The sequence below is a fragment of the Temnothorax curvispinosus genome, unplaced genomic scaffold (genome assembly GCF_003070985.1).
Source record: "Temnothorax curvispinosus isolate PA1 unplaced genomic scaffold, ASM307098v1 QBEX01002451.1, whole genome shotgun sequence".
In the NCBI taxonomy this organism is placed as follows: domain Eukaryota; kingdom Metazoa; phylum Arthropoda; class Insecta; order Hymenoptera; family Formicidae; genus Temnothorax; species Temnothorax curvispinosus.
The window spans coordinates 78891-106659 of record NW_020212231.1 but is presented as its reverse complement, the minus strand read 5'-3'; the positions used below and the strand labels follow the sequence as shown (position 1 = coordinate 106659).

The window sequence follows — 27769 nt, the reverse complement described above, 5'->3', positions numbered from 1 at the left end:
AACGAGAGAAGTACGAGAGCTTCGAGTCAAATTTCAATCGCAATCCCGATGATATGTAGCATATATACACCTAGGTAGAAGTCCAACTTCATAATAGGGTTCTGTGCGGAGAATCGAATTTCGAGTGTCGCGTTCAACACATGACAGACAAATCTAAAAATGTATTTATATACATCTATACATATAGTTCGAATCGCGAGACCGCACATATTCTTGTCTCTCAACTCGTTTTGTGAAAATTACAGTAATTTAAGGATACTTTTATATATCCGTCATGCTTTCGATACAGAATGTTCGGAAACGATATAAGCGGATCTCGTTGGACCTTTAGCCGATCTGCGATAATTACATCAAAGCATGCGTCGGTTTCCACGTCGGGGGAGGGGAGATTCTGTCCCGAACCCTTTATGGGATTTGAATTCGATCGCGCATTTACGATCCCGGTTGTGTAATCCGCCGTTCTGCGCTCGGCCCTGGAAGGGGAGCGCGGAAGGGCAAACAAAGGCGACAGCACGTCGGCGAAGCACGCTCGCGCGCGCGGCCAGCTGCGCGTTTGGGGGATGAAAAGGGGGATGATGAGTCTCGCGTCGGTGGTCGGTGCGCCTTTGATCGGCGATGACCACCGCGTCGTACGTGTTACTTACATGTCCAATGATCGGCCACGTTGAACGCCTCACTTAGGTGTACCAAGGGGGTTGGCCTCGCGCGAGCAACGGCGACGAGCCGGTCGGGACGTGGGGACGCGCGACACGGACCACGCGTGTCACCCGGTTGCGACGAGCGTACCCGCACGCACGCACGCACGCACGCACGTACGTACGCACGCATTCACACGCACGCAGTTTCGTCGTCGCGCTGCCGTAGCGGATAGAGCGGAGTTACGCGGAGTTCGCGGGCTTCACTGCGCACACAATTCCCCGTCGCCGTCGTCGCTCCTCACGCCATACCGGGCGTACATCGTCGTCGTGGTCGTGGTCGTCATCGGCCCCGTCGGCTGCGTGGTCATCGTCGTCTCTCCTCTCGCGGGGCCGTTGCTCCAGCGGCGCGGCCGTCACAACACGGCTTCGGTCACCGGTATAAACGCGTGGAACGACGCGCGTGTCTCTCTCGCGCGGTGGGTTGTGCACGACCAGGGTCGGCGCGACCAAGTAACTCGACGACACGAGCGAACGAGCCCTTCCTGCTCGCCGCTGTCACCCGGACAACCGGAGTACCCCCTTTTTTCGGCCGGCCGGCTGGTTATCAAATCAGAAAAAAGGCGAAGGATGAGGAAGGGCGAGGGTGGAGGCTCGCGGAGGCTTGTTCGCGCTCTGCGAAAGCTTCGGGTGTGATTTTCGGGAGGAAAGGGACTACGTCGGCGAACGACGACGAGCGCGAGCCGTATTTTCTCCGTGTAGAGCCGTGCGCGACACGGATCTCGCAGACGTTGGCGAGCACTCTGCACGAGCTCTCTCGGCCGGGGATACACGAACGTACGAACGAACGAACGAACGCAGTAGTAGCGGACCGAACGGGGCGGCCAAAACGCATCGGAGAAGGAGTAGGAGAGGGTATATAGGAGTCGAATGCGGCGGCAGCGGTGGCGGCGGCGGCGATAGAGGAAGGAGGAGAAGGCGGAGAAGGTGGTGGGGTGGCAAACGAGGGATGGCGCGGGGCAGAGAGCGGCGTGGGGCTAGGGGTTGATGGCAAAACGGGGGTGGCTCGCCAAGCCCGGTGGTCCTCGCGCTCGCTCGCTCACTCGGCTGCTAGTAGTGCGAGTCGGCCGTCGCTGCGCCATCCGGCTCGCTTTCGCTCACCTCTACCACCTTTGCCGTCGTCGCTGCTTGCGCAGCACCCGCCGTTACCACTACCATCGTACCACCACCTCCCATCGCCACCGCCGCCGCCGCCGCCGCCGCCGTCGTCGCCGCCGTCGCGACCCGGCCAAACCCAGACCCGGCGCGGGGTAGATATCGCGGGCTCGCGACTCCGGGCTCCAGGCCGCCCCAGCTGCTCATGCCCCACCATCCGCGCGAACATCCCCTTCCGGCTCTCAGGGCCGTACGCGGACACGACGGCGCCTCGGCCGTACGCGGCTCTCGGGGTAAACGCGTGGATCGACGAATTGATTCGGTAATGAACGCGCGGACCGTGGCTCTGATGGGTGGGACGATGCTTGCGCCGCGAGCGAGAGCGCGACGCGCCGACGACGAGATGGGTTTGAGAGACGCGGAAACGCCGCGCTTAATTACGGCCACATTCGCGACGGATCGCCACGGGAACGCCGACGTCCTTCGCCGGGCCCCCTCTCGCGCGGAGTCCTCGGTAGCCGCGAGAACTGGCGGTCGAGGATATTGACAAATCAAGGGGCGCCGGCCGAAGATCGAGACGCGCGTTTTACTCTCGAACCTTAGGACCTCGCATATACCTTTTCGGACGTCTCTTAATCTCGGATACGATGATAAATGACACGATTGCTGAAAGGATTCGGGTGTAGGTTAATGCTCGGGAAGAGCGGGTTGTCCAGAAATCGAGCGTATTGACAAATTAAGGGTTGAAGTAAGACGTGTGGGAGAGAGATTACGCGTTAAGTAGTTTTTTCGGCCTTGTCCAAAAAGAATAACGATACGCTTTCTGAGGAAGACACGCGAGGGTCGGTCGCGTTTGGGAGAAGCGTGCTGCCGCGCTTTCGGGGAAAGGTATCGTATTAAACCGGATAGTATCGAGAGGTAAGGTAACTGGATAAGAACGGATAAAGTCGGGATAGAAATCCCATCGGAATATATTTGGATCCATGCGGATTTCGCCCGATACCATAAGTTCCTATATGGAATTTTTCGGCGACGCGGGGGAAGAGGGAGACGGGGTGAAACCCCAGGCTGAGAGCTCAGGCGAGGCCGACAACGCCGATGAACTCCGCGGAGACCCGCGCGCGGCGAAGAGGCTCGCGAAGATATTTTTATGAAAAATTCAGCTCGCACGTTTGTGGCGCGGAATTTTTTAACGAGCAACGTGGCAAAAAGTTTGCCCACGAATTGGAAATTCCCGACTACATTAGCGAACTTTCGTGTTCGGGGATGCACGCGCGCGCGCGGCGCCCGGTTATTATACGCTAAGAGAACATTGTGCTCGCGCGAACAGTCAAGAACGTTTTAGGAAAAAAGGGGGCAGGGAAGAGAAGGAGGAAAGAACGTCGGAGACATTACTTGACCCAGTTTCTTGCCTCTTCCTCTAGTAGTTATATCGCGCTTGTTTCGCGCTTCTGTGTAAACGATCCTCTCTTAAAACGGTCTGGCAATCAAATACGTATAAATGGACCGTCTCTGTGTTTCTAGAGGTTTTTACGAGAGGCGCATTCGCGTGTAAAAGGAGTGGTCGCTCGATTATGCGATTGAGAGAAAAAGGGAATTGTAGTGCAAATCGAACGAGTTTCCTCTGACGTTCACGGCTGTTGCACGTATGTGCTTACGTAATCGCTGTCGTGCGATATTTTTTTTCCACGTGGCCATTAACTTTCAATTTATTCAAGAGAGAGAGAGAGAGAGAGAGAGAGAGAGAGAGAGAGAGAGAGAGAGAGAGAGAGAGAGAGTCAAAAATAACTATCCACTCAAACAGTCTCCCGGTGAAAGATCGTTTATCCGAGCAAGGGTTATCGATTCACAGCGAGAATTCGCCACTTAAATTAATCAGGTATAACAAGTCACAAAGGTAGACTTATTCTCGGATATTGAATAATTAGTGCGCGGCGTGGAAACGTTCCTTACACTTGGGCCGCATGTACGGGGATCTTGCGGAATTAACAAAGAACGGGCTTTAAGGGGGAAACGATACCCCCCAGAGATAGAATCCGATATTGTTTCATTTTGCAACGCTTGGATACCGCTCGATTCTCTCTGCGGTACCGCCGAAAGAGCTACGCTCTTTGATGAGTGCGAGCAACATGAGCACGATCTGTCTAGAAAGGAAAAGAACGGAGCATTTTAACTAATAAAACTTTAATTCATAAACTGATGATAAACTATCGAGTTGCAAGGATTGTTTTCTACGATTCGATCTATTTTAGCGCGTAACCGAGCGCGCTAAATATTCCGTTTGAATAAATAATCGCATCTCTCTCTCTCTCTCTCGAGGATCGATTTGCGCCGACAACGTGGCGCCTGCAGAAAAGACGAAGCGCCTTACTGAAAATCTAAAAAAGGAAAAGATAAGATTGCGCATCGAGGGTCAATAATTCGAATTTGTTTCGTGCACGACAGATATTATATTTGCAACAGCGACATTTTACTTATTTCATTCGCTACGCTGTTCGCCAAGTATGCCCAAGATAGATTTTTTAGTAATGTAAATTATTGATGGGATCATTTGAGTTTCGGTCATAAATATATCTGTATGAAAGGTATTTATAATACTGATTCTCGACAACTTTTTCATTCGCTGAACAGTGTTCTTTCCGCTGAGAAATTGAATTAGCGAGCGTAAATTTAGTAACACTTAACACGAACGTCATATTTATACTGTACTACAGATCACTTAAATCAGATTTGTGTCAAATAGAATTGTTTTTGGTTGTTAGCTGCAGAGAGAGAAACACGAAAATAGATATATGTATATAATCGGGAACATTTAGTTTTTAATTGCCGTGCTTGTCAATGCGCGCGCGGTTGAAAAGTAACGATGTACTATTAAATTCATCATGCTCGCACATGGGTACGCACAGTGCACTTACGCACACACACGCACCCCGCTACATCCGGTCGCAACAATAAACGTGAAAATCGTTCTCCGATGCGCTGTCGTCATCGTCGTCGTCGTCGTCGCCGTTCGCGAAGAGAGAGGAGGGCATAATGACACTAAATTTTCCGTGACAAACGACGCGACCACTCCGGGATACCATTTTTAAAGCTCACGCTTCGCTAAAAACGCTCGCGGGACACGCTCGAAAGCGCATCGTGGCTACACGCGTACGTGTTATCTACATATGTAAGCGTGCACGTACGTACACACGTGTATACACATGTGTACACAAGTGCGAGCCTTTAGATTTTTCTATGCTACGCGTGTAAACGCGCGTTTAAACACGCCTATGTCCACAAGTATCTAACCATATATATCCGCCTTGTATACATGTGTGCATGTGTGCGCGCGGGTGTACGAGGGTATACCGACGCATACGAGAGAGAAAAGCGGCAGCGCGTCACGAGCCAAAATCTCTCGCGTATTAAATTCGAGCTTCGTGGGCCTGACAGTCGCTAGTCATTTAGAGAGTGGTACGAGGCTCTTGAGTGCCACCTTACGGCACTAACGCTGGCAAACGCCGATCTCGTCCGCCGCCCCCTGATCCTCCGCAGGAGAGGACACAGGTTCCTCCACCCTTCGAGCGCTCTCTCTCTCTCTTCTCTTCTCGCTCTGGCGGCGGGTCAAGCTCCGCGCGATCAGCATCGAGCCGCACCATACCGTGTAGTACCTGCAGCAGCGCGCTTTGCACTTGCACACACGCGACGTGCCCACTTGAACGAATATCTTACGACGCGGCGAGGAGCCAGCCGGCTCGTCTTTTCTCTCAAGGACGAGAGAAAAGTGCGAGGGCCCAGTCGCCGTTTAAAGCAAGTTGCAATGGTCTGTACAGGAGGCGAACATGTTTGTTCGGATGTACATATAGGATATCGTGCGATATGCACGGAAACTACTTGTAAAATGGATGAGAGAGAGAGAGAGAGAGAGAAATATGAATCTATAATCACACAGTATCCATATCCCATGTTTAGCATTAAACGTAGTCTGATACGCATAGATCGAGATAGCATGGTATACACGATCTTCATCGCGAGGCACGTAAAACCCAGAATTCGATTAATGTTAACGATCATTTAGTTATTGGCAAAAAGGTGCAAGTTTCCCGAACGCCTATGAATCTTCCTCCCTGCCTCAAGGATTTGAGCTCACCTTATAGGTATTTTTCATATATTATATATCACCCTTATATGTCTCAGAGGACCATTCGAGGGCAAAAGAATGCAAGGATGGAAAGGCGAACAGGCGCTTTTTTTCCCCCGTTCGATCGATCCTTCAGGTTTGATTTTCGGGATGAACATTCGGCTCCGAAACTACTGGCGACTGTGTGAGCTGACTTTAATCCCAGAAAGCCCGGAAAAAATTGTAGGCGCTTTAGTTTTTCATAGAGCGTAGTACAAGCTATTTTTACCATTTTCAGAATTAGACCGTCAGATTATAAAAGAATCTTATGTCCATGTGATGAGAATTGATATTTTTATTTTACAAGTAGGAAATTTAATGAAAAAAATCGAATATTAATGTATAAATGCAGAAAAAAAGAAAAGTTGAAGCAGGTAAATATTTAATAATTAATGTTATGTCGGACGTCACTCGTGTAAATTCAACCATTATGGTAATTGTAATTATATACGTATTATTGTAACAATTATATCAGCACCGACGATAGTATTGCTAACAGAAATTTGAGCGTAAGATTGAAATAGCACAGCCTTGCAGATAAGTATGCGGACGCAGTTGAAAAATAAACGTCATATCGGAATCTCTCGTACGTCAGCCGAGATGCGAATTCCAAAGTGCGCGCAGAGAGCCGCAACAAAAGCTTTCTTGATATGCCACGGCGAAATGCAGGCGATTGTATGGGTATAGGTTTCGTGGATTGGACCTTGAGTCCTTGTTAGCGGTGGTTCTAAATTGAAATTCCTCGGACAGAGATAAGGAGAACCCCCCGTCGAGATACTGAATGTTTCGCCACGGTGCACGGTGGCACGGTGGTATCTTGGTATCGCGGGAAGCGACGCACCCCGAGTCGCGGGAAGTAAGAAACAAATACGAGAAACAAAACACCCTTCAGGCTTTTTTCGAGAATGCCATTAACGCCCCGTTGATTAGAACAAAAAATTTCACGATTTTGAGGAAATGGGATTACCCATAGAGTTATCGACTATTTAGGTACTACATAAGGACTATTTGGCAAGTGCAACTAGCGTAAACTTTCTCAGAAATAACGGTAGAAAAATTCCGATAACGATGAAAGATACAGCGTAAAATGTGTTCGTGACACTCGAAATTGCAAACTACTCTTTTGGGGAAATCTCGTGAAGGGTTATAAATTTTAGAGAACATTCAAAGCATACTATTCTCCGTTGCATAAACGATAACAAAAAAACGAAACACCCAAAATTAATCTAATTTTTTATCTTCTAAATAATCTCATTCGAGTAAGAGTAACGTTTCGAATAAAATTTTATCTTTGCGCGAAATATATCATCAGGATAAGTTTTGCTGATATCGAAAAAAAATATATAGGCTAAAGATATCTTTTTATGTGTCACGCTGACTTGTTAATCGAAGTAAGCGATACATCGTAAAACGAAAATGCCCCGAAAACTCTGACGTTAGAAAGTGATGGGAAAGTTTGCCAGCATTTGATCGATGTTTCGCGTTTGATTTTCGCGAGGGGCGTTTGTCGCTTTTGAGAGGGTGTCTCTGGTGTGATATCCTCAATGGACGAGTTCGCCCAAACGTCGTACACGACAAGAAAGGTGCGCGATCCTTCGTGCGAGGATCGTAAAGATCAAGGGGAGAACGAAAGCGAGAGAGAGGGAGAGAAAGAGAGGACATCGGATAGGAAAGGAGGAGGGACGAGATAGCTGGGACGGTAAGAAATGGGGGCAGGTTTTTTCTCCATTCGATCGATCCATCGAGTCTGATTTCTGTGAGGAGCATCCGTCTTCTGTGCGGTCGTCCGATGAGTCCATTCCGACATTCCAGACGTCGCGACGTCGTTTGTCTGTCGTGTTAGTGCCTTCACGAGAGCACGAGGGTGTAATGTTCCTGAAAAAAATGTGTGTTTATCGGTGAAGGAAACGCGTAGCGTAATATCCAGTTCTTAATTACTTTCTCTATAGCAATTATTTACTTTCAAGAAGAACTTTTAAGGTCTACTTAAAATCAGTCGTATAATTTATGGTTTATTCGTATTTCTGCATTTTTTAAATATTTTCCATGAAATCCATCGATGTTTCACTGAAAAAAGTTCATTTTCTTTTTGGACATAAACAACTGCATTCTTTATTACTAATAATTCCTCGGGAAAATGGAGAATCTTTATTTAGAACGTAACCATTAAACGTATCGATAATTGAAAAACGCTCTTATTTCTCCAAAATTCTTTGCTATTAATAATTCCGCGAGAGAATGGAGAATTTTCATTTAGAACGTAACTATCGACCGTCTCGATAATTCAAAAACGCTCGCGCGCTGCAATCGATTTGCATTGTGGCTGCAGAATAATTGTGACGAAAAGCGTCAGACAAACGGCGAATAAAACGTCTGGAAAATCAGTTGCTGATGGACTCGCGTTAAGATAGATTAGTCGACCGCGACGCGCCAATAAGCAGATCAGCGATGCGAGGAATCCGGGAAGGAGGCGGCGCGCGGCGCGGCGAGGTAAGGAGGAAGACGTTAAAGACAGAAACGCGGCCAGCTCTTTCGCCGTTCGATCGATCTTTCGGGTCTGATTTTCGCGGAGAGACATCCGTCTCCGCTACGAACTCTCGAACTCCGCCGGACAAGTACGTGATGGGCGCAGGTGGAAGATAAATGGGGAGTTACACTGGGACAGCGGTAAAAATGGATTCCCCTCGCTCTTCCCTCTCGCGCTGCGCACGGTTACAAATGTATTCTCGAGCATCTGCTGTGACGATTTTGCGGCAGCATTGTTAGCACGTTATCGGTATCGTCGTGTCGTACCAAGTTATTAAAGCGAGAATTGTTCAACGTGTGTTACGCTGTAATTTAGAATGGCGTGTTTTTAACGATGCGGAAACAAGTTTAAACGCACACGCGCGAATAATTAACGCGCCTCCTAAACTTTGTTGATTTGTTACGCAGATGTGATATCTCTCGTGATATCTTAATCACGTTATGTACGCGTCCCCGTGCCCTTGCCATTTCATTATTTTCAAAGATACGTTAATTTGATACGTTATTCACAATTATATGTTGTAATCACGTTTTAAACATACGTATGTGCTCGCATGTTATTGGAATATTCTTTCAATCATTCAATGTAGCGCATGACGCAATGTTACGCGCTCGCGGAGTGATATTAAATACTTAATGGTTTCGACTGTAATTGAATGCGCATTCGTTGCCAATAATTTACATAATTATGTAACTTCGACATTCACGGATTTCGCTCGCGGACTTATCGCTGTATGTGAATGCTATCGCGGACAATGTCCGCGCGCGAGCGGCGCAACGCGCGCGCCGCGCTGCCAAAAACGGATAACGTCCCGGCAATATTCGCGCGCTCGCGTTCGTTCATTGTTAATCCGCCTCAGCGCGGGAACAATTAGCTCCCCTTCAATTTTTTACACTGCGGCCACGCGAGACAAGGAAAATATTTTGCGTTCGCGCGCATGAGTTTTCTCGTATTTAAAATTCCAACAAAAACACATATTGTGCCGTAACGAATATTTTGGTGAAAATATAAAAAAAAAAACCGAGAAAGAGAGAGGAATTCCGCAAAAGCAACAAAACGGGGTCTCTAATTTTTCAATAGTCGTGTCGCTGCGAGTCGGTCGACCGCGCGTCTAGGAACGAAATTTCGTAGCACGTTGGATGATCGTCGGCGGAATATCGGATCAGCGATTTTCGGAAAAACCGTCTTATCCGTGCGAGAGACGAGATTGTCGAAATGCGTGGCCGAGCGGTGCTCACCGCGGAAAATCAATACCCGCTTATACGGGAGATGAACTATAACATTACGGCTTCTGGCAACGGCGACGCAAAGTTACCCACCAGTTCGGAACATTTTTAACTATTTCTTCGAATTCTGTTTGTTTGATCAACTAGTTTCCCCGACGGCGGGCTTTGATGCCAAACCGAAGTACGCAAACCGTTCGCGCATCGATCGCTCACATCAAAAGTATACAGTGCGCCAGAAACGTTTCTAAGCCGTTCGCGATTCGTGTGCGAACTTCCACCGTGGTTTAACGTTCTTAGAAGGAACGTTGACGAATACTGTTCCTTACACATGCACACCCGAATGGGCGACGAGGTCTGACTGGCGCGGCGATAGGTGCGAATATGTATGGCGTAACAGTCGTAACACACTCGTGTGAGTTTCGCCAGTTTCTGACGATCGTGAGGATAAATGTTGCAAGAGTGCAGTTATTCGATATTTTTTAAAACGAATTTCGCGAGGACGTTTATATTACGCGTAGAAATTGTCTGTAATGCGGAATGCCAGGCCACGGCATTTTTCTTACGGGAGATCAGTCGGAAGTAAATAGAGTATCCCAGAACCTCCAACCTCTCTCTCGTTCTTCATTATAATTTTAAATTTCGTGATAAAACTAGAGTCAACTTTTTTCCGGTGAAAAAATTTTGAAATAATTCACCGCGCGTTGTAATTTTTTGATATTCAGCATTAAATATATCGATAATAAAACTTTGAATTAAAATTTTTGCAGAACAGATTAAACTAGAATTTTAATGAACGACGAGGTTTTGTTATTTAATAGCATCCCAGCAGCTTAGTTCGCAAAAACTTGTAATTATGATAAGGAATAATTGATCTCAGTTGCTCAAATGGTTATTAAAATTGAGATTGTCCCCATGAGCAACGAAATGGTTTGTATGGTTAAAAAGTCGCCTTTTCTCGTTTTCTACTTTCTTTTAAAATACTTCAAAATCCATCGAGTTTTCTAAAATGTGTCGCAGGCTGCGAATTCTGCAGAAGTAATCGAAGTTTATTATGGCTCTGAAATTGCATGTTCTAAGAAGTTAAAACCGCAAAAAATGTTATTAGCATTTTTTATTTGTTACTGCAATTTTATCGAAGAAATAAAAAAAATTGTACTAAGCACAGGACTAATAATAAGTATAAGAGATTATTATTCGCAGTTAACTGATTAAACCTGGTTTCCGGAGTATAGTTTTATCCAGTTATCTTAACTTTGTACATACTTATCCTTTATTCTCTTAAAGCTTTAGCAAAAAAAACTTGTTCTCTTTCCAAAGGATTTCTATTGCACCCGTCAGTTTCGACAGCAATGTGGAAAATTAAGTTTCAATCGAAACTTCAAATACCATTTTTTTCAACGCGTAGAACGGGCAAGTAGACGTAAACAAAAATATATGGCGAGCATAATAAGGGATTATCCGTAATCTGACGGTCTTAACGCCGATGCTCTAAAGATTTCAGACCTACGTTAAGTCCGTCGTTGGCGTTAATGCACAGCTTGCGTGACCATTCAGCGTCGTAAAGTCAGATTTAAAATTGAGGTGGCCGTAAATACGTATAAAAAATAATACTTGCTGTAAAAATACTATTGTTAATTGAAATACGATTAATCATTAATTTAAGCGTTAATAATTATTTTGAGAAAGCACATAATAACTAGACATAGTAGATAATAATAGCGAATTTGACTATTTCGCCTAATGTGTTTTTTTCTACAGAGATAATGGGGAGAAAGCTCTTTCAAATTCTTAAATTTACCTCAGGCACAATATTCATCTTTTGTGAAAAGATCCGAGAGCGTGTTCGATTAGCTTCTTGAAAATAATTTGCCTTTGTTCCGTTTATGTGCCGTTTATCATCCTGAAATTAGTTTCTTCTTCGTTTGAATAATTCCCGAAAAATGATTTTGCTGCACGACGTACTTCGCGTGTGATTTAGCATAAGGATGCATGGGATATTTTGTGAAAGTTTGCTTTCAAATTTGTTAAATGTAAAACAAATAGAAAATACATTTTTATACGCAAAAAGAATATATTAATTATAATATTCAGTAATTTTAGTTTACAGAAAATATAATGGCTAGAAATATTGTATTTAAAACCGATTAAAGTATTAATTAAAAATTCTCGTGAATTCTCGACGTTCTATAAAAATCTAAAAAAGTTTTCAACCAAGCAACCAAGCGGCTGAACCAATTATGACATCAGTCTATGCAAAAATATCACGTATACGCTCTAGTTATGCTGTAAACAATGGCAAATTGTTTTCGCCTGACAATGAGATGAGGTCAATAGAAATTTCGAAGGTCTAAAGAATTCTTTCATTCGTTAAATTTAAAATGGCAAGTGCTCAAATTATATAATGTGTTTTAAATAAAATTATCTAGATAATTGTAGATAAAAAGAGGGAAAGAGATTTTAAAACGTTTCTAAAGCGTTAATAAAAAAATTTTGCAGTTCTTTAAAATATTTTCAAATCTATTTCGGCGTTATCATGTTATCGACCGCGTCGTATAGCGAATATAGTCAGTAAGAATATATACGGTACGATACGAGGCAAGGTCGATGTAAACAGCGGCGATTCCCTTAACTTCCTTATCGAGATGACATGTGTTCATTCGATGCACCCAGCGGAGCGAATCTGCTAGACGGAAACGGAGCTTTTCCCGAATTTTTCTCTTATTGTGTAGCGCGAAGGCTACCGGGGGAGAGGGGGGGGCTGTCTCTAGCGCGAACGCGAAAGTGGAGGTAAAAAGAATACCCTTAATTCTTTTCCAATCAATCGATTTCTCGAGCTCGATTACCGTCGACTCGGTTGCACCGGCGTGATACAAATTGCGCGTGGTGCGCACATTTTCTACGAGTTAAATTAACATCCGACGGGGATTTACCGAGCGGGGGAATGGGGCTGAGATTTTTACGTCGAGATCGATCCGAGATATCGAGCCGACTGAAAAACCTTCGTCAAAGATAGTTGCAATTGTTTTGCGAGGTGTTACGTGCTAAGCGCGATGTATCCACGCGATATCCTGAGAAAAATTTATTTTGCTTTGTACAAAAAGTAAATTATAGAGCTCATCAAAAACTATTTTGGAAGAGCAGATATAGAAATTTAAAAAAATGTATGTGTCATATTTTTTGAAACATATGTTATAAAATGAAACATATGTAGATTGTACCTTAGTTAGATGATAATATTGTAATATTTATTTCTCCGAGTTGTAAGTAATAAAAGTATAGACAGATATATTTATATGAGATACATAAGAAGTATGTAATAATTATAATAGTGATATAAAGGACCAATGTTATAAATGCTTAATTAATATAAATGGATAATATAATTTAATTTCATATTGGCTTTCTATCGTAATTTTCATTTTAGATTAAAAATTAAACTTGCTATATTATATTGTTACCACGTCATAAATGAGAGCGCAAATAACTGGGGCACTCTGCATAGAATTATGTACAATCCGAAGAAACCGCGATGCCGCGAAAATAGAAATCGAAAGATGAAAAATATAATTGGGCGAACTCATGCTCTGCCACGTACCACTTTTCAAATAAACTTCTTAATTTGTAGGAGCGAGACCGTTTTGAAATTAGATAACGAGACCGTTGGAAATTGCGACCGGCGCACCTTTAGCTTCGCGTAAAGAGAATTCGGTCACTGTTATACGCGCGCGTATAAAGAACGCAGTCACCCGGCTCATCCTATTTGCCCCTTTTCGAAGAGCGATATTTCAATCTCTCAAACGCCGAAAAGTCTTCACCATCGATTGAATCTTTACAGTTCACCAATCATTCACTTTATGAACGTGCGTGTATGCGGCTGATAAGAATTATACACGAGTGGATGGGGAAAGATCTGCGTAATTTAGTTGCAGCTACCTAAAGCTTCCTTTATTTATCGTGGGTACGCGATTTATCTGGAATCTCTCGCTAATGAGTGTCCACGGCGAAATTGAGATTGACATTGGCTATAAGGATGGAGAGACGTGACTTTATGAGATTTCTCTCGCGCCACCAACTAAACTAAGTAAGTTTGGTCTCTTGGCTGCCTCCGTCTTTGTTTCGCGGGGAGGAACTCAGCAGACTCTCACCGTGACTTCTTTTTCCTGACCGAGACCTGGCTTTCGTCCTTCGCCAATTAACCGTTTCAAAAGTTCTCCCTTTATGTTCCTCTCGCGTGCGCTTATCGCGCGCCCGTCCTCCCCGTATCTTTCGAGAGATCCCGAGCGTCGTAAAATCGCCTGCCAGAGATGTAAATCGCGTACGCGTCTCGTATCTCATTCGGCACGGGATGAAACTGCTGATTCCCCGTAGTGATACACACTGCGTCTCTATAAGCCGATCTGATTAAGGCCACAAGGTCGTTTATGAGATTACGCTCGCGTTTTAAGCAAACAACCATCATGTTTGCCTATTATTTCTTAGAGCTCATAAGACGTACGTCTCTTTTATGAAAGTCCATGTAATCGTCTTGAATCAAGAGGGTTGGCGGGGACTTTAGCGAACTCGCTTTTAAGACAATTTCGCTTTATCGAAAATTCAGGTCGACCTTATCGCCCCGTCGAGTTTTATATCAGAAATTAAAAAGTTACGACGGATAATGTTGAAATATTGTAAAAGCCGTATTCCCTCGACTACGCTTGATGTCGTCGCTCCGAAGTGAGAATATACCGATACGGAGGCCGTTAGTCGCGCAGAGCCGCTGTATAACATCTTAGGAAGTGTACCAGGTACCCGCGGTACCTGCGAGAACCCGGCTACTTTCGGGATCGACCGACCGGCCAGATCCGGGCTGCGCGCATATGAACGATACTATCGCGGCGAAATATTGTTGCCATAGTTAACGAGATCGATGCGAATGCGAATCTCCGAGAGGCTCGTGCACGAATACACGAGAGCTGAGTTGATCTTCGCCTCGCTTGCGCCCCCCCCCCCCCCCCTCTCTCCCTCCCTCTCTCCCTCTCTCCCCTTCTCTCTCTCTCTCCCTCCCCCCTTTCTCTCTCTTTTCTCCCCCTTCATTCTCTCTCCGCACTGGTCTGCCGGCGTTTCAATCGCCAACTGTCGAAAAGTGAGATATAGCTAATCGGCCGTAAGCCTCCATCCTCCATCCCTGGTGCTGGACGCGGCCAGCGAGCGGGCGAGGGTGCATGGGGGACGAGGGGGATGGGGACACACCCCCGTGTTATCCAACCTCGTCCTTTGTGAGAGTTTGCGCGGATTTCGTACCACCGACGCACCGATCTCTTGCGCGGATCGTGGCGATGCGTCTTTTGTTCGACGTTGTAAACGATGCGATGCGATGCGTCGATCGGCGGGGCGCAACACGAGCCCGTTTGACGTTGCGACGTTGCGAGTCAGATTACGGAACGTCCTCATTTCCATCGCGCGTATATATCCACAGCGGGAATCCACCTATAACCCCGAAAAGAGACATCGACTTTAGTCGGGAAGGCTTTAGCTGCCCGATTTAATCAATGAAAAACATCGAACGGCCGCGGGTAAATATTGATATATTTTTAATAACAGTTTCTATATTTTTTCGCGTAACAAGAGAAATGCGATTAGCGCGCGAGGAATGAACTTTACCAAAAAAAAAAGAAAAGAAAAAAAAGAATAGGAAAAGGAAGAAGAGGTACTACAAACATTTACCTCATTTTTTATGGTAAAATAACTATTCACGTGGCTATATGTTTCTTTAAAAAAATTAATTAAATTACTAACTATACATTACATACATATGCTGATAAAATATTTCAGTTTTATACTTTGATCCAGGAAGCTTTTTTAAATTTGCACTGAGGCTCGCGCTGCGAAAATTAAATTGAAAGAACTATTGTTCATTCAGAACGAGTTTTAATCAGTGTCACTTGAACGATCAAAAAAATACATTGATTCGAAAGCGATTCCTTAATTGAGGGTGAAACGTCATTCATTACTGCGGCCTCTTCAACCTGTAGTGTTAAATCGGACATGAGATCACTGAAATTTTAAACAGCCACATTCGGGGCCGCAAACGTGAGGTGAGAATGCGAATCGATGAATTTCCTGTGCCCGTTTTATCAAGATTCTCAAAATTTCACCTATATAGCACGCTCGAGATAAGCGTGTTGCATAAGCGCCGCTGGGAAATTCAAGCTTTGCGAGAAGGAAAAGGATAGGGAAAGGTGAGAGAGAGAGAGAGGGGAAGGGGAGGGAGGAAAAAGGAAAGCTGAACGCTTTCGATAAGCTTTCCGGTTAGTTCTCAAGTTTTCGATTAGTTTTTCGGTTACGCGACTCGCGATTTCCCGCGGATATAAACGTTCGTTGTATCCGCGGGATATAGATTATCGGATATTTACCGCGGGCGAGAGGAGAGAGTCACCGAAGAAGGGAGGATGGAAAACGCGCGAGAAAGGGGAGCGGGGTGGAAGGGCAAGGGGGGGAAATCCCAGGCACCGTGGGGGATGCGATTGAGATTAAGCGGAAATGCGGAATCTACCTGCCGTCGCGACCCCGCTTTTATTCGCGTCCTGCTTTGCGACTCTTGGTATGGTTTTGCCTTGCCTCGAGAGTTACACCCGTGTGAAATTGAATTTCAATCCCTCGTCACGGCATGCACGCGGAGCCAACTACTACTTACGACGGAAGAGAAGAAGGGAAACACGCGATGCGTCACCTTATATTGTTCGCGATGGCACTCGCGAGCGAGAAAACTCACGGCTTGTGCTCGCGCGCCACAAATGAGGGTACCCGCCGGTTATTTTGCGCTCGTTAAATCTGCATACGGACCGCTCGGTCAGCCGGATATCCTCTCGGTCGCGTATTTCTTCGACGAGCCCAATGTCGAATTCTCTCCCCGGCGGGAATACGGCCGCGAGAGAACCGTCGTTCGTCCCGCACGTCGTTCTCTTTAATTTACAACCGCGTTCATATAAACATGCGGACAAATAGGGTCGCAAATTGAATTGGTCACTTTGGAAGGAAAGAATTATTTTAGAAACCTTATTTTTCAGAGAAAACGCACAAATCACGTTAAAAAATATTAACACAATTGTACGACATTTTTCGTTTTGTCCATTTATATATCCGTTGCTAATCATAAAACTGGATTAAACTTTTTTCTGCACACAAAAACGTGATGTTTACATAAAAAAACAATGACGTACAAAAATTTATTTTCAACATTTTTGAAAGATTGCTGTTTCTAAAATGAATTAAATCGATTAAATTTATATTACGAATCGAATCAGATATGGTCCAATGAAAAGGCAATTCGTGTTATCTTACCATAAAAGTGAGTTAAGATACTCTATACTTTCCGTAAAGTACTAAGCTAAGAAATAAGATAGTATATATAGTTATGGCATTCTCTCTAGATTGTTCAATAAGTTTGAAACGGCAATTTGAAATCTTACTACGTGCAGCATGATCGTAGATTTGTATTTATATCCACAAAACATTGTCAGATCAATTAATTTTATGATTCAACATAATGACTAACGACGGTAGTCATCCATGAACGGCGCTATTAAAACTTTTTAAACAGTTATAAAAAATAAATGCCGTCTAGTATAAAATTTCGAATGACATAAATAGTTAGATAACGATGTCAGATAAAAAATATGCTGTTTAACTAATCATATATAGTCTCATTTAATCATGGATATTTTATCATTATATACTTATGACAATGAAATATTCTACTGTGGCGTTTGATAAGTCATACAAAACTCGTCGGGCAGACGACGTGCTGAACAAGCAAACCTTTTTGCCCGAGCAAGTCGACTAAACACACAGTCTCGATGTACTTTTAAGTAGGTATCGGGTATAGACACTTTTGGCAATCATTCTTCCGGAGCCGGACGGCCGGCCTAAAACGAAAGTTCAAGAGAGGATACGCTGTGTCAAAGTTAAGCCTGGAAACGTGGATTACGTATACTCGCGAAGACGTAGTTAACCCCACGCTAGCACTGATATACTAATTGAATTAGTTATTTCGAAGCAGAAAGTTAAGGGCACGTCTGCGCCAAGTTTTCAACATGAAATAGCTGGCAGAATCGACGTGCTAGCACGCCGAGTTCGAAAGTTCTTATTAACCCGGAAGTTTCGTTCAGTATCGCGCCTGAGTGTTATTTAATTACTAATTCGAAGAATATGTGGCCTCGCGCGCTTTTATGAGGGAGAACTTTTCCCCGATTAATTTCGACGCTCTCCCTCCCGGAGGATCGGCATCGATTATTAATAACGGATCTTGAAATGCGCGACGTGTGCGGGAGCCGCAATTTCTGCGGGATCCAGTCGCCGTCGTCCCGTGCGAAGGACTGTCCGTTTTAATTACCGCGATCGTTCCTATCAATTTTTCGCGCTTTATCTATTTATTTATTTATTTATTTTTCATGGGCGCGCTCTGGACCCCTCGCCATCACTCCGCGTGCACTATTAACGCGAAATGCTGCTTCATGAGGAGATGAACAATTATAATCTCGCGCGCTAGCCATGACGCGCACTTATCGAGGTCTAATTTGCGCATGATAACACTCGCGAAATGAATTAGAGAGGGATTAACAATTCATTTTATCGGAAGCAAAATCCACTACTACTCGAATCTCTCTCGATCTCTCCACTTCAGTGAAGTGCGCCTAGTCTCCGCTCTTTTATGGTAAATGCAGATGAGGGGGAGAGGAGGAGGGGAAGGGAAGAGGGCATAAGCGGGCGATTAAAATATTTTATACATGTAAAGTATCCTATCTTTAGTACAGCAAATTCTGACGATAAGTTCTTTGATGAATAATGAGTCGATTTTTCTTTCCGACGGAGAGTGTATATACAGAAGCAAGTTTTATTCCCAACAGAGCGGAGCGCATTAGGTCAAGTAAAAAATCGTTAAAATATAATAAACCCTAAATCGAGAAACAAAGAAAAGGAAAAGATTTTGCTCAACGTCAACCGTTTATTTAATCTCACAAACTTACTCTCTAATTCGATGTACGATGTGCATTACCGCGATTAAGTCCTGCTCTTAATATCTCCGTCAGACCTCACGACTCTCGCTGAAAGGATTTAATCCTTTGTCGCGATGAAAACCGCACGTCCACGCATCGGCGGAAGAACATATTAAACTTAAGCAAGGCCTTTCTGCGCGCGTATAAGCTCCATTCTGCAAAATATTCGGGAAATAACGGCAGATTGTACATACGTACAGTGGATCGCACGGCGGAGGCGCGGAGGGAGAGTTAATGGCATGCCGGGACTAGTGTTGGGTCATTCCACTTGCACGGGTTGCATATAGGTTTACAGCGGTACCGGGGGATGATGGGTCTCGCCGCGCTGCAGGATATATAAGCCGCTTTATGTTTCTCCTCTCGCAAGCTACATCTGTAACGGTTGTCGCGCGAGTTCGGTGCCGATCGACGACGCGTATAGATACCGGATGCCAGCCCTTTTGTGAATTAAAGCGGATATCTTCCGCGACACTTTATCGATTGAACCACCCTGCGATTCTGTGCGAACGCGAAAACGCGTGCATAATTAACTCGCCGGGGTTCCGTCTCCTCCTCGACGACGTTCGTCATCGTGGACCCTCTCTCGTCCCCTATTAGCGCGCATCTATCTTTTACACAATCTGCAGACGCCCGTATAGTAGCGCGTCGAACGAAGCTCTCGCGTCAAATATTTCACATCAGAAAACAACGACCGCTTTTTGAAGCGGTGGAAAATTGGAAACCACAGCAAATAATTAACATAAAGATCGGGGGGGGCGCTGTACGTTACGCGATTACGATCTTTATTTCAAAAAATTGCCAACACAATTTCGCAAGTTCGTAATTTGGATTCTTTCGGTGAACGATTTCCAAGTTTTTCGCGAAAACTTTCCGATGTTAAATCGAGCCACCTCGTGGATATTTTTCGTTACGTGCGGTTTGTCGTCGTGCGGTTTCCACGCGCAACGCGAGGGGTAACGTTTACGTCAGGCCAGCCTTAAATTTGTACGACGGGGGTCTTTGCACGAGGCACTCGCATGCCCGAAGTTTCGATGTGGTTCCCCGGTCGACGTGATGCTCGAACGGCTCGAACGATCGCGTGCTGATTGGACGGCATTTGCCGGGCTACTGTCGGGGTCCGCGCTCCCGCCTTGTGCAAGATCAAGAGTACGGAATACACTGATTGCAGACTTGTAGCCCGGCGCCGCGGAGTTTTCCCTCGGCACCCCTGGTCCGTGTTTGCTGTCTGCTCGTGAAAGTTATCATCTCCTGAATGAAGTTTGCACTTTTCCGCGCACGTAAGGAGATCATCACGATCCCGAAGGGCAGAGGGCAGGAAGAGAGGCGGCGGCGGCCGGGCGAGCAGGGCGGGGGCTGTAATTTATGACATGAGGAATCGATGGTGACTCGACTGATTCGCGACTTACGCTTTGACGGGCTATTTTTAGATTTTCGTGTGTCGCCGATAAGACGCACGCCAGAATGCAATTAAGCGGAGGAACCGAGCGACGATAGCAATCTCGTATTGTAACTTATATATCTAAAATATACACATTGCTTTTATAGTTCTATTATTTTCGGGTGGAAAAATTGTTGCGGAGAACGGAGTTACAGATCGATCGTGTGTAAATATCTGATCGGCTCCATTGTGCTGACAATTTTATTACGTTTTTTATTATATGTACGCGATTTCTGTACACTCATAAGATATTTCTAGAAAAATAAGGATTGGTATCTTTCACGGGAGATGCTGTAAAAATTTATTTATTGTTTTTTCAAGATAGCAAAAATATCCTTATTATCCACATGTTTATGTGTTACCATGTTGTGTATATAATATATGACAATCAATAGTTTTTATCTTGAAAAAGAATATGATATTTTTAGACTTACAAAAGAGAATGTCTTTAAATTATCTCGCGTGACGGACGATATCACGTTTCGATATTGCGAAGCTTGTAGAATGCAGATATGAGAGAATTTACTTGAATGGCGTCGCGACATCCAGAAGCCAGTCTTTTTTCTATGTCTGCCATTTTGCACAGTACATCAATAAATAACGGATCGGGAAAATCAACTGAAAAACATGCTTATTAGTAATAATGACAAATATTTCGTATGCATGTACCTAAAACACAATACGTACTTTTAACTATACACGAGTGGATCTCTGTCAATATATCTTGCAGCGCCAGTCCTTTGTCTAACTTCAACTTTTGAATCTCTGCGTAATATATACATATTAAGGATTACATAATTCGGATATAGAGAGCTGAAATCTTTATTATATATTGCAGAAGGATACTCGTGTAGCATGTGTCGTAAGATTCATTTAGCAACCAGTTTACAATATTATTTATGTCAGCTGGTAACGGATGCCCAACACAATTATATACGTTCTCTTTGTTCACCGCACCGTAAGCAAACCATGTACTTTGAAGTACGCTTATCACTTTCCTCATATCACCGCCACTTAACGTCATTAATGCTTCCTTCCCGTCCTCCGTAACTTTTAAGCTGCAAAATTTTTCATTAGTCGAGGACCTCGAGACAAACGAGATAATAGAGAATTACACACATGATTAAATAAAATTGAACCTCACTCACTTTTCCGCTTCAATAACGTGATTCAATCTTGGCATTATCTGCTCCGCCGCAAGAGGCAGGAACCTAAACCTGGTGCAGCGAGACTGCAAAGCTGGGATAATCTTGTTGAGATAGTTGCATATAATGCAGAAACGTACGTTATCCGTGTATTTCTCGATAACTGAAAATAATGCCTTGATAGAGATATAAATATCTTATGACGCACACAAATATCGGGATAACGCTTACTTCTCCTAAGTGCATTCTGAGCGTCATTCGTCATCGCGTCGGCTTCGTCCAGGATAATTAATTTGAACGCAGATCTGTACATAGTACCCGTACTGGCGAAACTCAGGATCTGGCCGCGCACTATACCTATGCCTCTGTCATCGGAAGCATTCAATTCCAGCACCTAAACACGGTGACGATTAAAACAACGAGCCACCGGCAAAGAGATGTGAAATTATTTCAGCGACAGGTACACAAACCATTGAATTGAATTGAGCTGGAGTATAGAGTTTACGAGCACACGCCAGGATAGTGCTGGTCTTTCCCGTCCCAGGTGGCCCGTACAGGAGGAGATGCGGCAGTTGATTCTCATCAATGTACTTGTTTACTGTAACGAGCAGTTCCTGCCTTATTATCGTATAATAAAACGCGCGCGTCAGCATGTTGTTTACTCGAGTTGTTTACTTACTCGTCTTTATTATAGTCTCGTGGGAAATAAGCTCGTCCAGACTCTTGGGACGATACTTCTCGACCCTGAAATATAAGAAGGTTCTTATAGTCGGTGCTCGTTGACGCCTTGAGCGTTTCGTACTCACCATGGTAAATTCTGTTGTTCGTTGCTGGACGTCATTGTGTGTTATATGAAATCCAGCCGGCTCACAATAATGCCACGAACGGAATCGTTTGAACGATTTGAAGGTTATGTCCTTGCCGCGCGTTTCGCCGGTTTCGCCAAACATGGTGGCGATGACCGATGACAGCTCCGTGGAGTTGCGCGACCAACACTTTGCCATGTGCTCCGAAAACGTGAAATCGTTCCGACACGCGTCTACTTGCATTCGTGCGCAAATTTGATCTTCTCTCAACAGAATTACATTCGCGAAAATCCATTGTTAGGTAAAGTCGGTGGAAAGTATTTGTTTCCAAACTGCGAGAATTCTAACCTTCAACTGGATGTGGGAATCTTACCACTTTCCTGCACAGAATCAGACTTTATTTGCTTTTAAATAAAACTTGATCCTATGTAGAGAAATAAAAATAATCGCTCTTTATTCTATATTTTCTTATATCTTCCAGCATTAATTGTGTACATAATCAAGTTTTTTCTTTTAAATATTTAAATAATAAAACTCACAGAGTGGAGATCGAGCGATTATTTGTATTTCCTTTTTTTCATATGCAAAAGTAAGGATCTCTCTATCCACAGTGTGCAATAAAAGCATATATCCACAGTTAAGGATCAAGCCACTTGAATGTCCGTTTCACAGTTTTGCTCTTTTGATAGTGATGTACCCTGAATAACAACCTTTACGTTGTAATAATAAATACGGCGTACTTTGCACGAAATTTAATCTCGCGGTAAACTCGGTCACAATCGATTGAACAGACAAAGTACCGAGGTCACTGAAAAACTGAGTAAATAAGGGACGGGTTAATCCAAGCGACTTGACCTAAAACGTTTTATTTTGTTTGGCAATCACGCAGGAAAACGCGATCCGCTCGTATGAGAGATGAGTATGGCTCACCGAGTTCTCCGAAGGTATCCCAGAACGATGATCAATCGTTCTCGCGAGGTTGCACAGAAGTTTGATTACCTACTGGTGATGGACTTCGAGGCCACGTGCGAGAGACACGAGGTGCTCAAGCCGCAGGAGATCATCGAGATACCGTGCGCGGTGCTGTCCACCCACGACTGGCAGCTGAAGGACATGTTTCATACGTACGTGAGACCCAGAGTCCATCCCACCCTCACGCCGTTCTGCACCGAATTGACCGGGATCATGCAGGAGACGGTGGACGATCAGGCTTACTTCGCGAATGTGTTCCCGAGGTTCTGCGAGTGGTTGACCAAGGGAGGGTACTTGGATGAATCTGAAAGAAGCTCGTCGTTCGTAACTTGCGGCAATTGGGACTTGAAAACCATGCTGCCGAGTCAGTGCGACTTGGATGGCATTGCTTTACCGGATCAGTTCAAGCAGTGGATAGACCTGAAGTACACGTTCTGCGAATCCGTCGGGTATTATCCGAAGGGCTTGAGGGACATGCTCGTGCGATTAAACCTTCCGCTGAAGGGACGTCTACATTCGGGCATCGACGACGTGAAAAATATGGTTTCGATAATACTAGCTTTAAAAGAGAGATACAACACGCAATTTAAGATTACCTCGTCGTTAACAATCTCTGCGATAAATTCAAGTAGTTACGAACATACTGGAGTAGCGAGGAGTGTAGCGAAAAAAAACACGTGACAGTTTGTTAAAAATTAGTCTTGCATTAATAAAATATCACTTTTATAAAACTTTTCAATTACAATAATTACATAAATAAATATTCCGATAGTCGCAGATTTCCATCGTTATCGCCTCACGACGACTTTGATCAATACATCCTGTTTATTATTCTCTGTATAAACCTCAAGTATAGCCTGCATATTACGTTCTATTCTCTGCGAACATTGTATTTTTAAAGGAAAGCTTTTCTTGCCGGGGAGTATTCCTTCCGCAGGAACGACGCTGAGGTAATCTGAATTTGACAGACTGGTCTGGAATGTCTCGGCCGTTTTGAAAAAACTAAAAATAGTTACGGTTGCTTCATTCTGTATCGGAGGATTAAGAATGATGGTGGACGGAGTTACAGTGAATTGATCTCCTTGCAATTCAGGACGTTGAGTTTCATGTTCTGTCGTAGTTCTGCGCAACAAAATATTATAAGTCATAAGAGATATGTATATATTAGAAGAAATATACAGAGATACGAATGAATAAAAAGTCTCTTACTGAGAGGCGAAGTAACTTGCTCCACCCGCTTCATCCATATGAGTGGTGTCGCTTATTAAAGACTGATACATCTCTGATTCATCAGTGTCATAATGTACAGCAAATAAAGTATCATCCGCGCACGATTCCACCGTGAGCATTATCTCGGATTGATGAACTCCGGTGCATAGATCGCTTAGATTTTGCTATTTAATTAAATACGCGTTGTTATTATTACGTAAACGGTAATGAGGATAAATAATTGTATGTATACTTACGATAGAATCTCGAATTGACGCTATAGCAGGATTTAGTTGTTCTCCGGGAAAAGTTTTACATATAGGATGCACAATATTCTTGAACGCCTCATTTTCATTCCTCGTTGATTCACCCGATTCTTTTATTTTGTTATACAATCTGAGAAAAAAGATATACATTTGCCAGCGTCGAAAATTAACGCCAATAAATATCTGTTTCAGTGGTTGCGTTCGAAAACTTCACTCGGGTGCACACCAGCGTCGTTCTATTCTAAATCCTTGTTCAACTTTTAGTAAATAACAAAGATAGAATGAAGCAGTGTGCACCCGAGTAAAGTCTTCGATCGAACGCAGCCAGTATTTAGTGTATCTCTTACCTGCGTATTCGCCAGCGGGTCGGTTCATCACCATAGGTAACATTTATCGTTGCGACGTGCGACACTTCCGAACGTTGCAATAACGCGAAGTCTTCTTTCTTCGGATGAAATTGTATCGCTATTTGCTGAGATTCTTTAGAATCAAGAATCACTTCTTTTGGATTAACGTACCAACTAGAGTTCATTGTTGAACAAATAACTGAAATATGTGAATGCGTTTTCTTTACAATTCATGTAAAATATGTGATATATAAAGAGAATAGAGGAGTTAGTTTAAACCTTTCGGTATAACTGTGATCTTGGCGAATGAACGTAAGTCGCCACTGTTATCCAATCTGATATTTGCACTCAAAGTTGTAGTTTCGGAGTTCAAATTCCCGAGCGACAACCACATTTTTCCACTCGCATCTTTAAATGTACCCGCGATTTTGACTTTGCTGCAGCCACCGTATCCGTACAAAGGTATCTGTCAATTTGAATCGTAAATATTCCCTCTCCAAATTCGTTAAAAAGTACGTAAGTTAAAATATTTAGAAGGGGCATTAAATATACGCACTTTTTTGAACTGTTGAGAATCATTACTTTCTCTTGTATAATGCTTGATAGTAATTTTTCCAACTACTGGGCCTACGCAATACGGACTGAACACAACTGCGAGTGTCTTGATTTCTTGCCGTTGCATTGCCAGTACCATGCTTGTATTGATAGTCTGTTTATCTCCGAGAAACTATAATGTAGATGTTTATTAGTATAAGTTTCATAAACTCCTTTTTAGGTAACACGATATATATACACATTATACAATACCTTAAAACTCTTACTATCGTCACATATATCTATTTGAATTTTAATCTTGTTATTGCTCGTATTTCGAATTGTAAACTCCTTCATTTCGCTTTTACCCGTTTTTACGCTATTCCACGCTAGCTCAGCATGTGTAGCTCTGATTGGAATTATATTTCCTGCTACAGCTATACTGGATACCGTACTGATTGGTGAATTTCTATCGAAAGGTCCAGATCTATACATAAAGAGATTATTGCTTATTATTATAGTAGTGGTCATTACATACGTATAGAAACTTATAAACTTACCTATTAGAAGTTATACTTTGAGGTGACGTTGCTGGGCTTAGAGATACAACATTATTAGGCGTATGGCAACGCAGATAATTTTCTTTTTCTGACTCTAATGATCTTTGTTCGGTACTTATGATGTAGTGGTAAACATTGTTCCCGGCAACCAACTTAATCTTTGCATATCTGAAGAAATAACCATAAATAACTAAATAATGCGATAGGTAAATCAATTTCTAATTACAAATTGATCATCACCTTTCATCATCTATACAATTTGCATCTGAAAATTGTGGCTTATATACAATTAAGAATGAACTTTTCTCTCCAGTTTGCAAGAATATATTATCTGGCTTTATAGAAAAATCTTGCGTCGTGTTTGGATGCCCCTCTATTGATACGATAGTAGCGGACACGTGGGTCGCCACATTTCCCGAGTTAAGGATATTCACCAATTTGCCTTGCTGTCTTGGAACAACTATAGGTATTTCTGTGTCGATAATTTGGATTTTACAAATACCTATTTGTGCGTAAAGAGGCACTTCTTTCCTGAGTAATACTGTGTCATCCTTGTATTGTACATATACAATTAATTTGCTCTTCCAATGTTGTGGCTGTCTCTGCGGAGAATCTATTCAACAAAATTTTCTTATCTCCAACAGAAAAAACGTATGTATATAAAGAGTACATCCAATGTGAAAGAGATTTTTACCTGATGTAGATCGCGATTTTTTACAACTTATATTAGTGGTAAATTTCTCAAGTGGTTTAAGTACTAGGTGCGTTGGTTCATTAATACTGAATATTTTTGATGCATCCTACGATAATTAAAAGCATATTAAATAATTTTCAGTACATTAATTTAATTATACTTTAGTAGATTCATATCTCACAAGTAGTATAGAGAGCTTCACAGGCACATCAACGTTGCTTTTGTTATGAAGAGTTATAGGTAAAATTTTTGTTGTTTCCTCTGCAATATATTGAAAATCTAATTCCTGTTTGTCAGTAGGACATATGATGTCAAGTTCAGGTTGTTCCGGATTAACGCACACCATGTGTTTCATAGACCATTTTGATTTTGCTACCATGTCTGATAAATGTATATTTAATATTATAAATATTGGTTTGCACATTTTTGTTACTTTCACTTCAATCTGAAAGAAATAGTCCAAATTATCGATACAAATAAGATTTATTTTTAGCTGATTACCGAATTATACCTTTGTTGATTGGCATCCATTAGGGTTTATTAAATCATCTTCCGAAGGAATATTTAATTCAATACTTTGCGTATCTCCTACCACTTCAATTAGTTTAATGATATATGTAATCCATCTATCTCCATTGTTTACAAGTTCAACATTAATTTCATTCGTCACGCCAACAATGCAATTACATAATTTTTCTGTATTCTTGCCAAGAACAACATTCTCTGAAAAATTAAGGAAAAAAAAACATTGTTATATCTATCACAGAAAGAATAAATTAATAATTAAATAAATTATATTACTTGAATCAGACTGTATTTCCGTATTCGTGTTTATTGAGAGCGATGAACTTATCATATTATTAGAAATATCCTTTTTTCTTATCCCATCTTTACTTTGTATATTTAAATCACTGTAGCTTTCTTCATTATAATTCATTTTGTTCGTTTTAAATGATATGTTGGATGCAGTCAATTTGTCACTGGATGGTAATGTGGGATTTCGTAAAGAAAACGTAAGATCTGATGTTGACGACACACCTATTTGTTAAAATTATATA

General features: G+C 43.1%; 4 protein-coding genes across 6 annotated transcripts in view; 1 reads left to right on the top strand and 3 right to left on the bottom strand.

The window, feature by feature from the left end:
• Window positions 1-1509, bottom strand: part of LOC112451695 — a 58557-nt gene extending 57048 nt beyond the window's left edge. Inside the window, exon 1 of the mRNA XM_025011494.1 lies at window positions 645-1509. The gene's annotated coding sequence lies outside the window, so the exon portion shown is untranslated. The remainder of the gene's footprint in view (window positions 1-644) is intronic.
• Window positions 1510-20470: 18961 nt separating this feature from the next.
• On the bottom strand, window positions 20471-22262 carry LOC112451692 (replication factor C subunit 5). Its single transcript, XM_025011490.1, has 8 exons — window positions 22130-22262; window positions 22003-22067; window positions 21794-21921; window positions 21555-21717; window positions 21327-21486; window positions 21025-21236; window positions 20866-20943; window positions 20471-20796 (listed from the first exon to the last, which is right to left on the bottom strand). The coding sequence occupies exons 1-8, from the start codon at window positions 22162-22164 to the stop codon at window positions 20654-20656; spliced, it is 984 nt and encodes a 327-aa protein (XP_024867258.1). The 5' UTR covers window positions 22165-22262; the 3' UTR covers window positions 20471-20653.
• Window positions 22081-23846, top strand: LOC112451693 (ERI1 exoribonuclease 3). 2 transcript variants are annotated; one of them, XM_025011492.1, is made up of 2 exons: window positions 22081-22133; window positions 23019-23846. In XM_025011492.1, exon 2 carries the CDS (start codon window positions 23045-23047, stop codon window positions 23780-23782), a length of 738 nt encoding a protein of 245 aa, XP_024867260.1. In that variant the 5' UTR covers window positions 22081-22133; window positions 23019-23044; the 3' UTR covers window positions 23783-23846. The 2 variants fall into 2 exon arrangements, with proteins under 2 accessions (XP_024867260.1, XP_024867259.1); XM_025011491.1 differs by lacking the exon at window positions 22081-22133 and adding an exon at window positions 22283-22430.
• Window positions 23812-27769, bottom strand: part of LOC112451689 — a 6558-nt gene continuing 2600 nt past the window's right edge. For both annotated transcript variants that reach the window (XM_025011487.1, XM_025011488.1), the window contains 13 exons: window positions 27513-27749; window positions 27223-27434; window positions 26893-27156; window positions 26712-26817; window positions 26258-26630; window positions 26018-26185; window positions 25731-25944; window positions 25480-25650; window positions 25203-25389; window positions 24924-25122; window positions 24568-24706; window positions 24311-24495; window positions 23812-24223 (listed from right to left, as the gene is read on the bottom strand). In XM_025011487.1, the coding sequence (XP_024867255.1) occupies window positions 23890-24223; window positions 24311-24495; window positions 24568-24706; window positions 24924-25122; window positions 25203-25389; window positions 25480-25650; window positions 25731-25944; window positions 26018-26185; window positions 26258-26630; window positions 26712-26817; window positions 26893-27156; window positions 27223-27434; window positions 27513-27749 (2789 nt within the window). In that variant the 3' untranslated portion in view covers window positions 23812-23889. The remainder of the gene's footprint in view (window positions 24224-24310; window positions 24496-24567; window positions 24707-24923; window positions 25123-25202; window positions 25390-25479; window positions 25651-25730; window positions 25945-26017; window positions 26186-26257; window positions 26631-26711; window positions 26818-26892; window positions 27157-27222; window positions 27435-27512; window positions 27750-27769) is intronic.

Excerpts from the sequence above, each read along its gene's own strand:
- LOC112451692 (XM_025011490.1), bottom strand. The coding sequence starts at position 22,164 with ATGACGTCCAGCAACGAACAACAGAATTTACCATG. Across the intron at positions 21,922-22,002 it reads CGAGACTATAATAAAGACGA|TAAACAAGTACATTGATGAG; the intron begins GTAAGTAAACAA and ends TGCTCGTTACAG. Across the intron at positions 20,797-20,865 it reads CCACTCGTGTATAGTTAAAA|TTGATTTTCCCGATCCGTTA; the intron begins GTACGTATTGTG and ends CATGTTTTTCAG.
- LOC112451693 (XM_025011492.1), top strand. The coding sequence starts at position 23,045 with ATGAGTATGGCTCACCGAGTTCTCCGAAGGTATCCCAGAACGATGATC.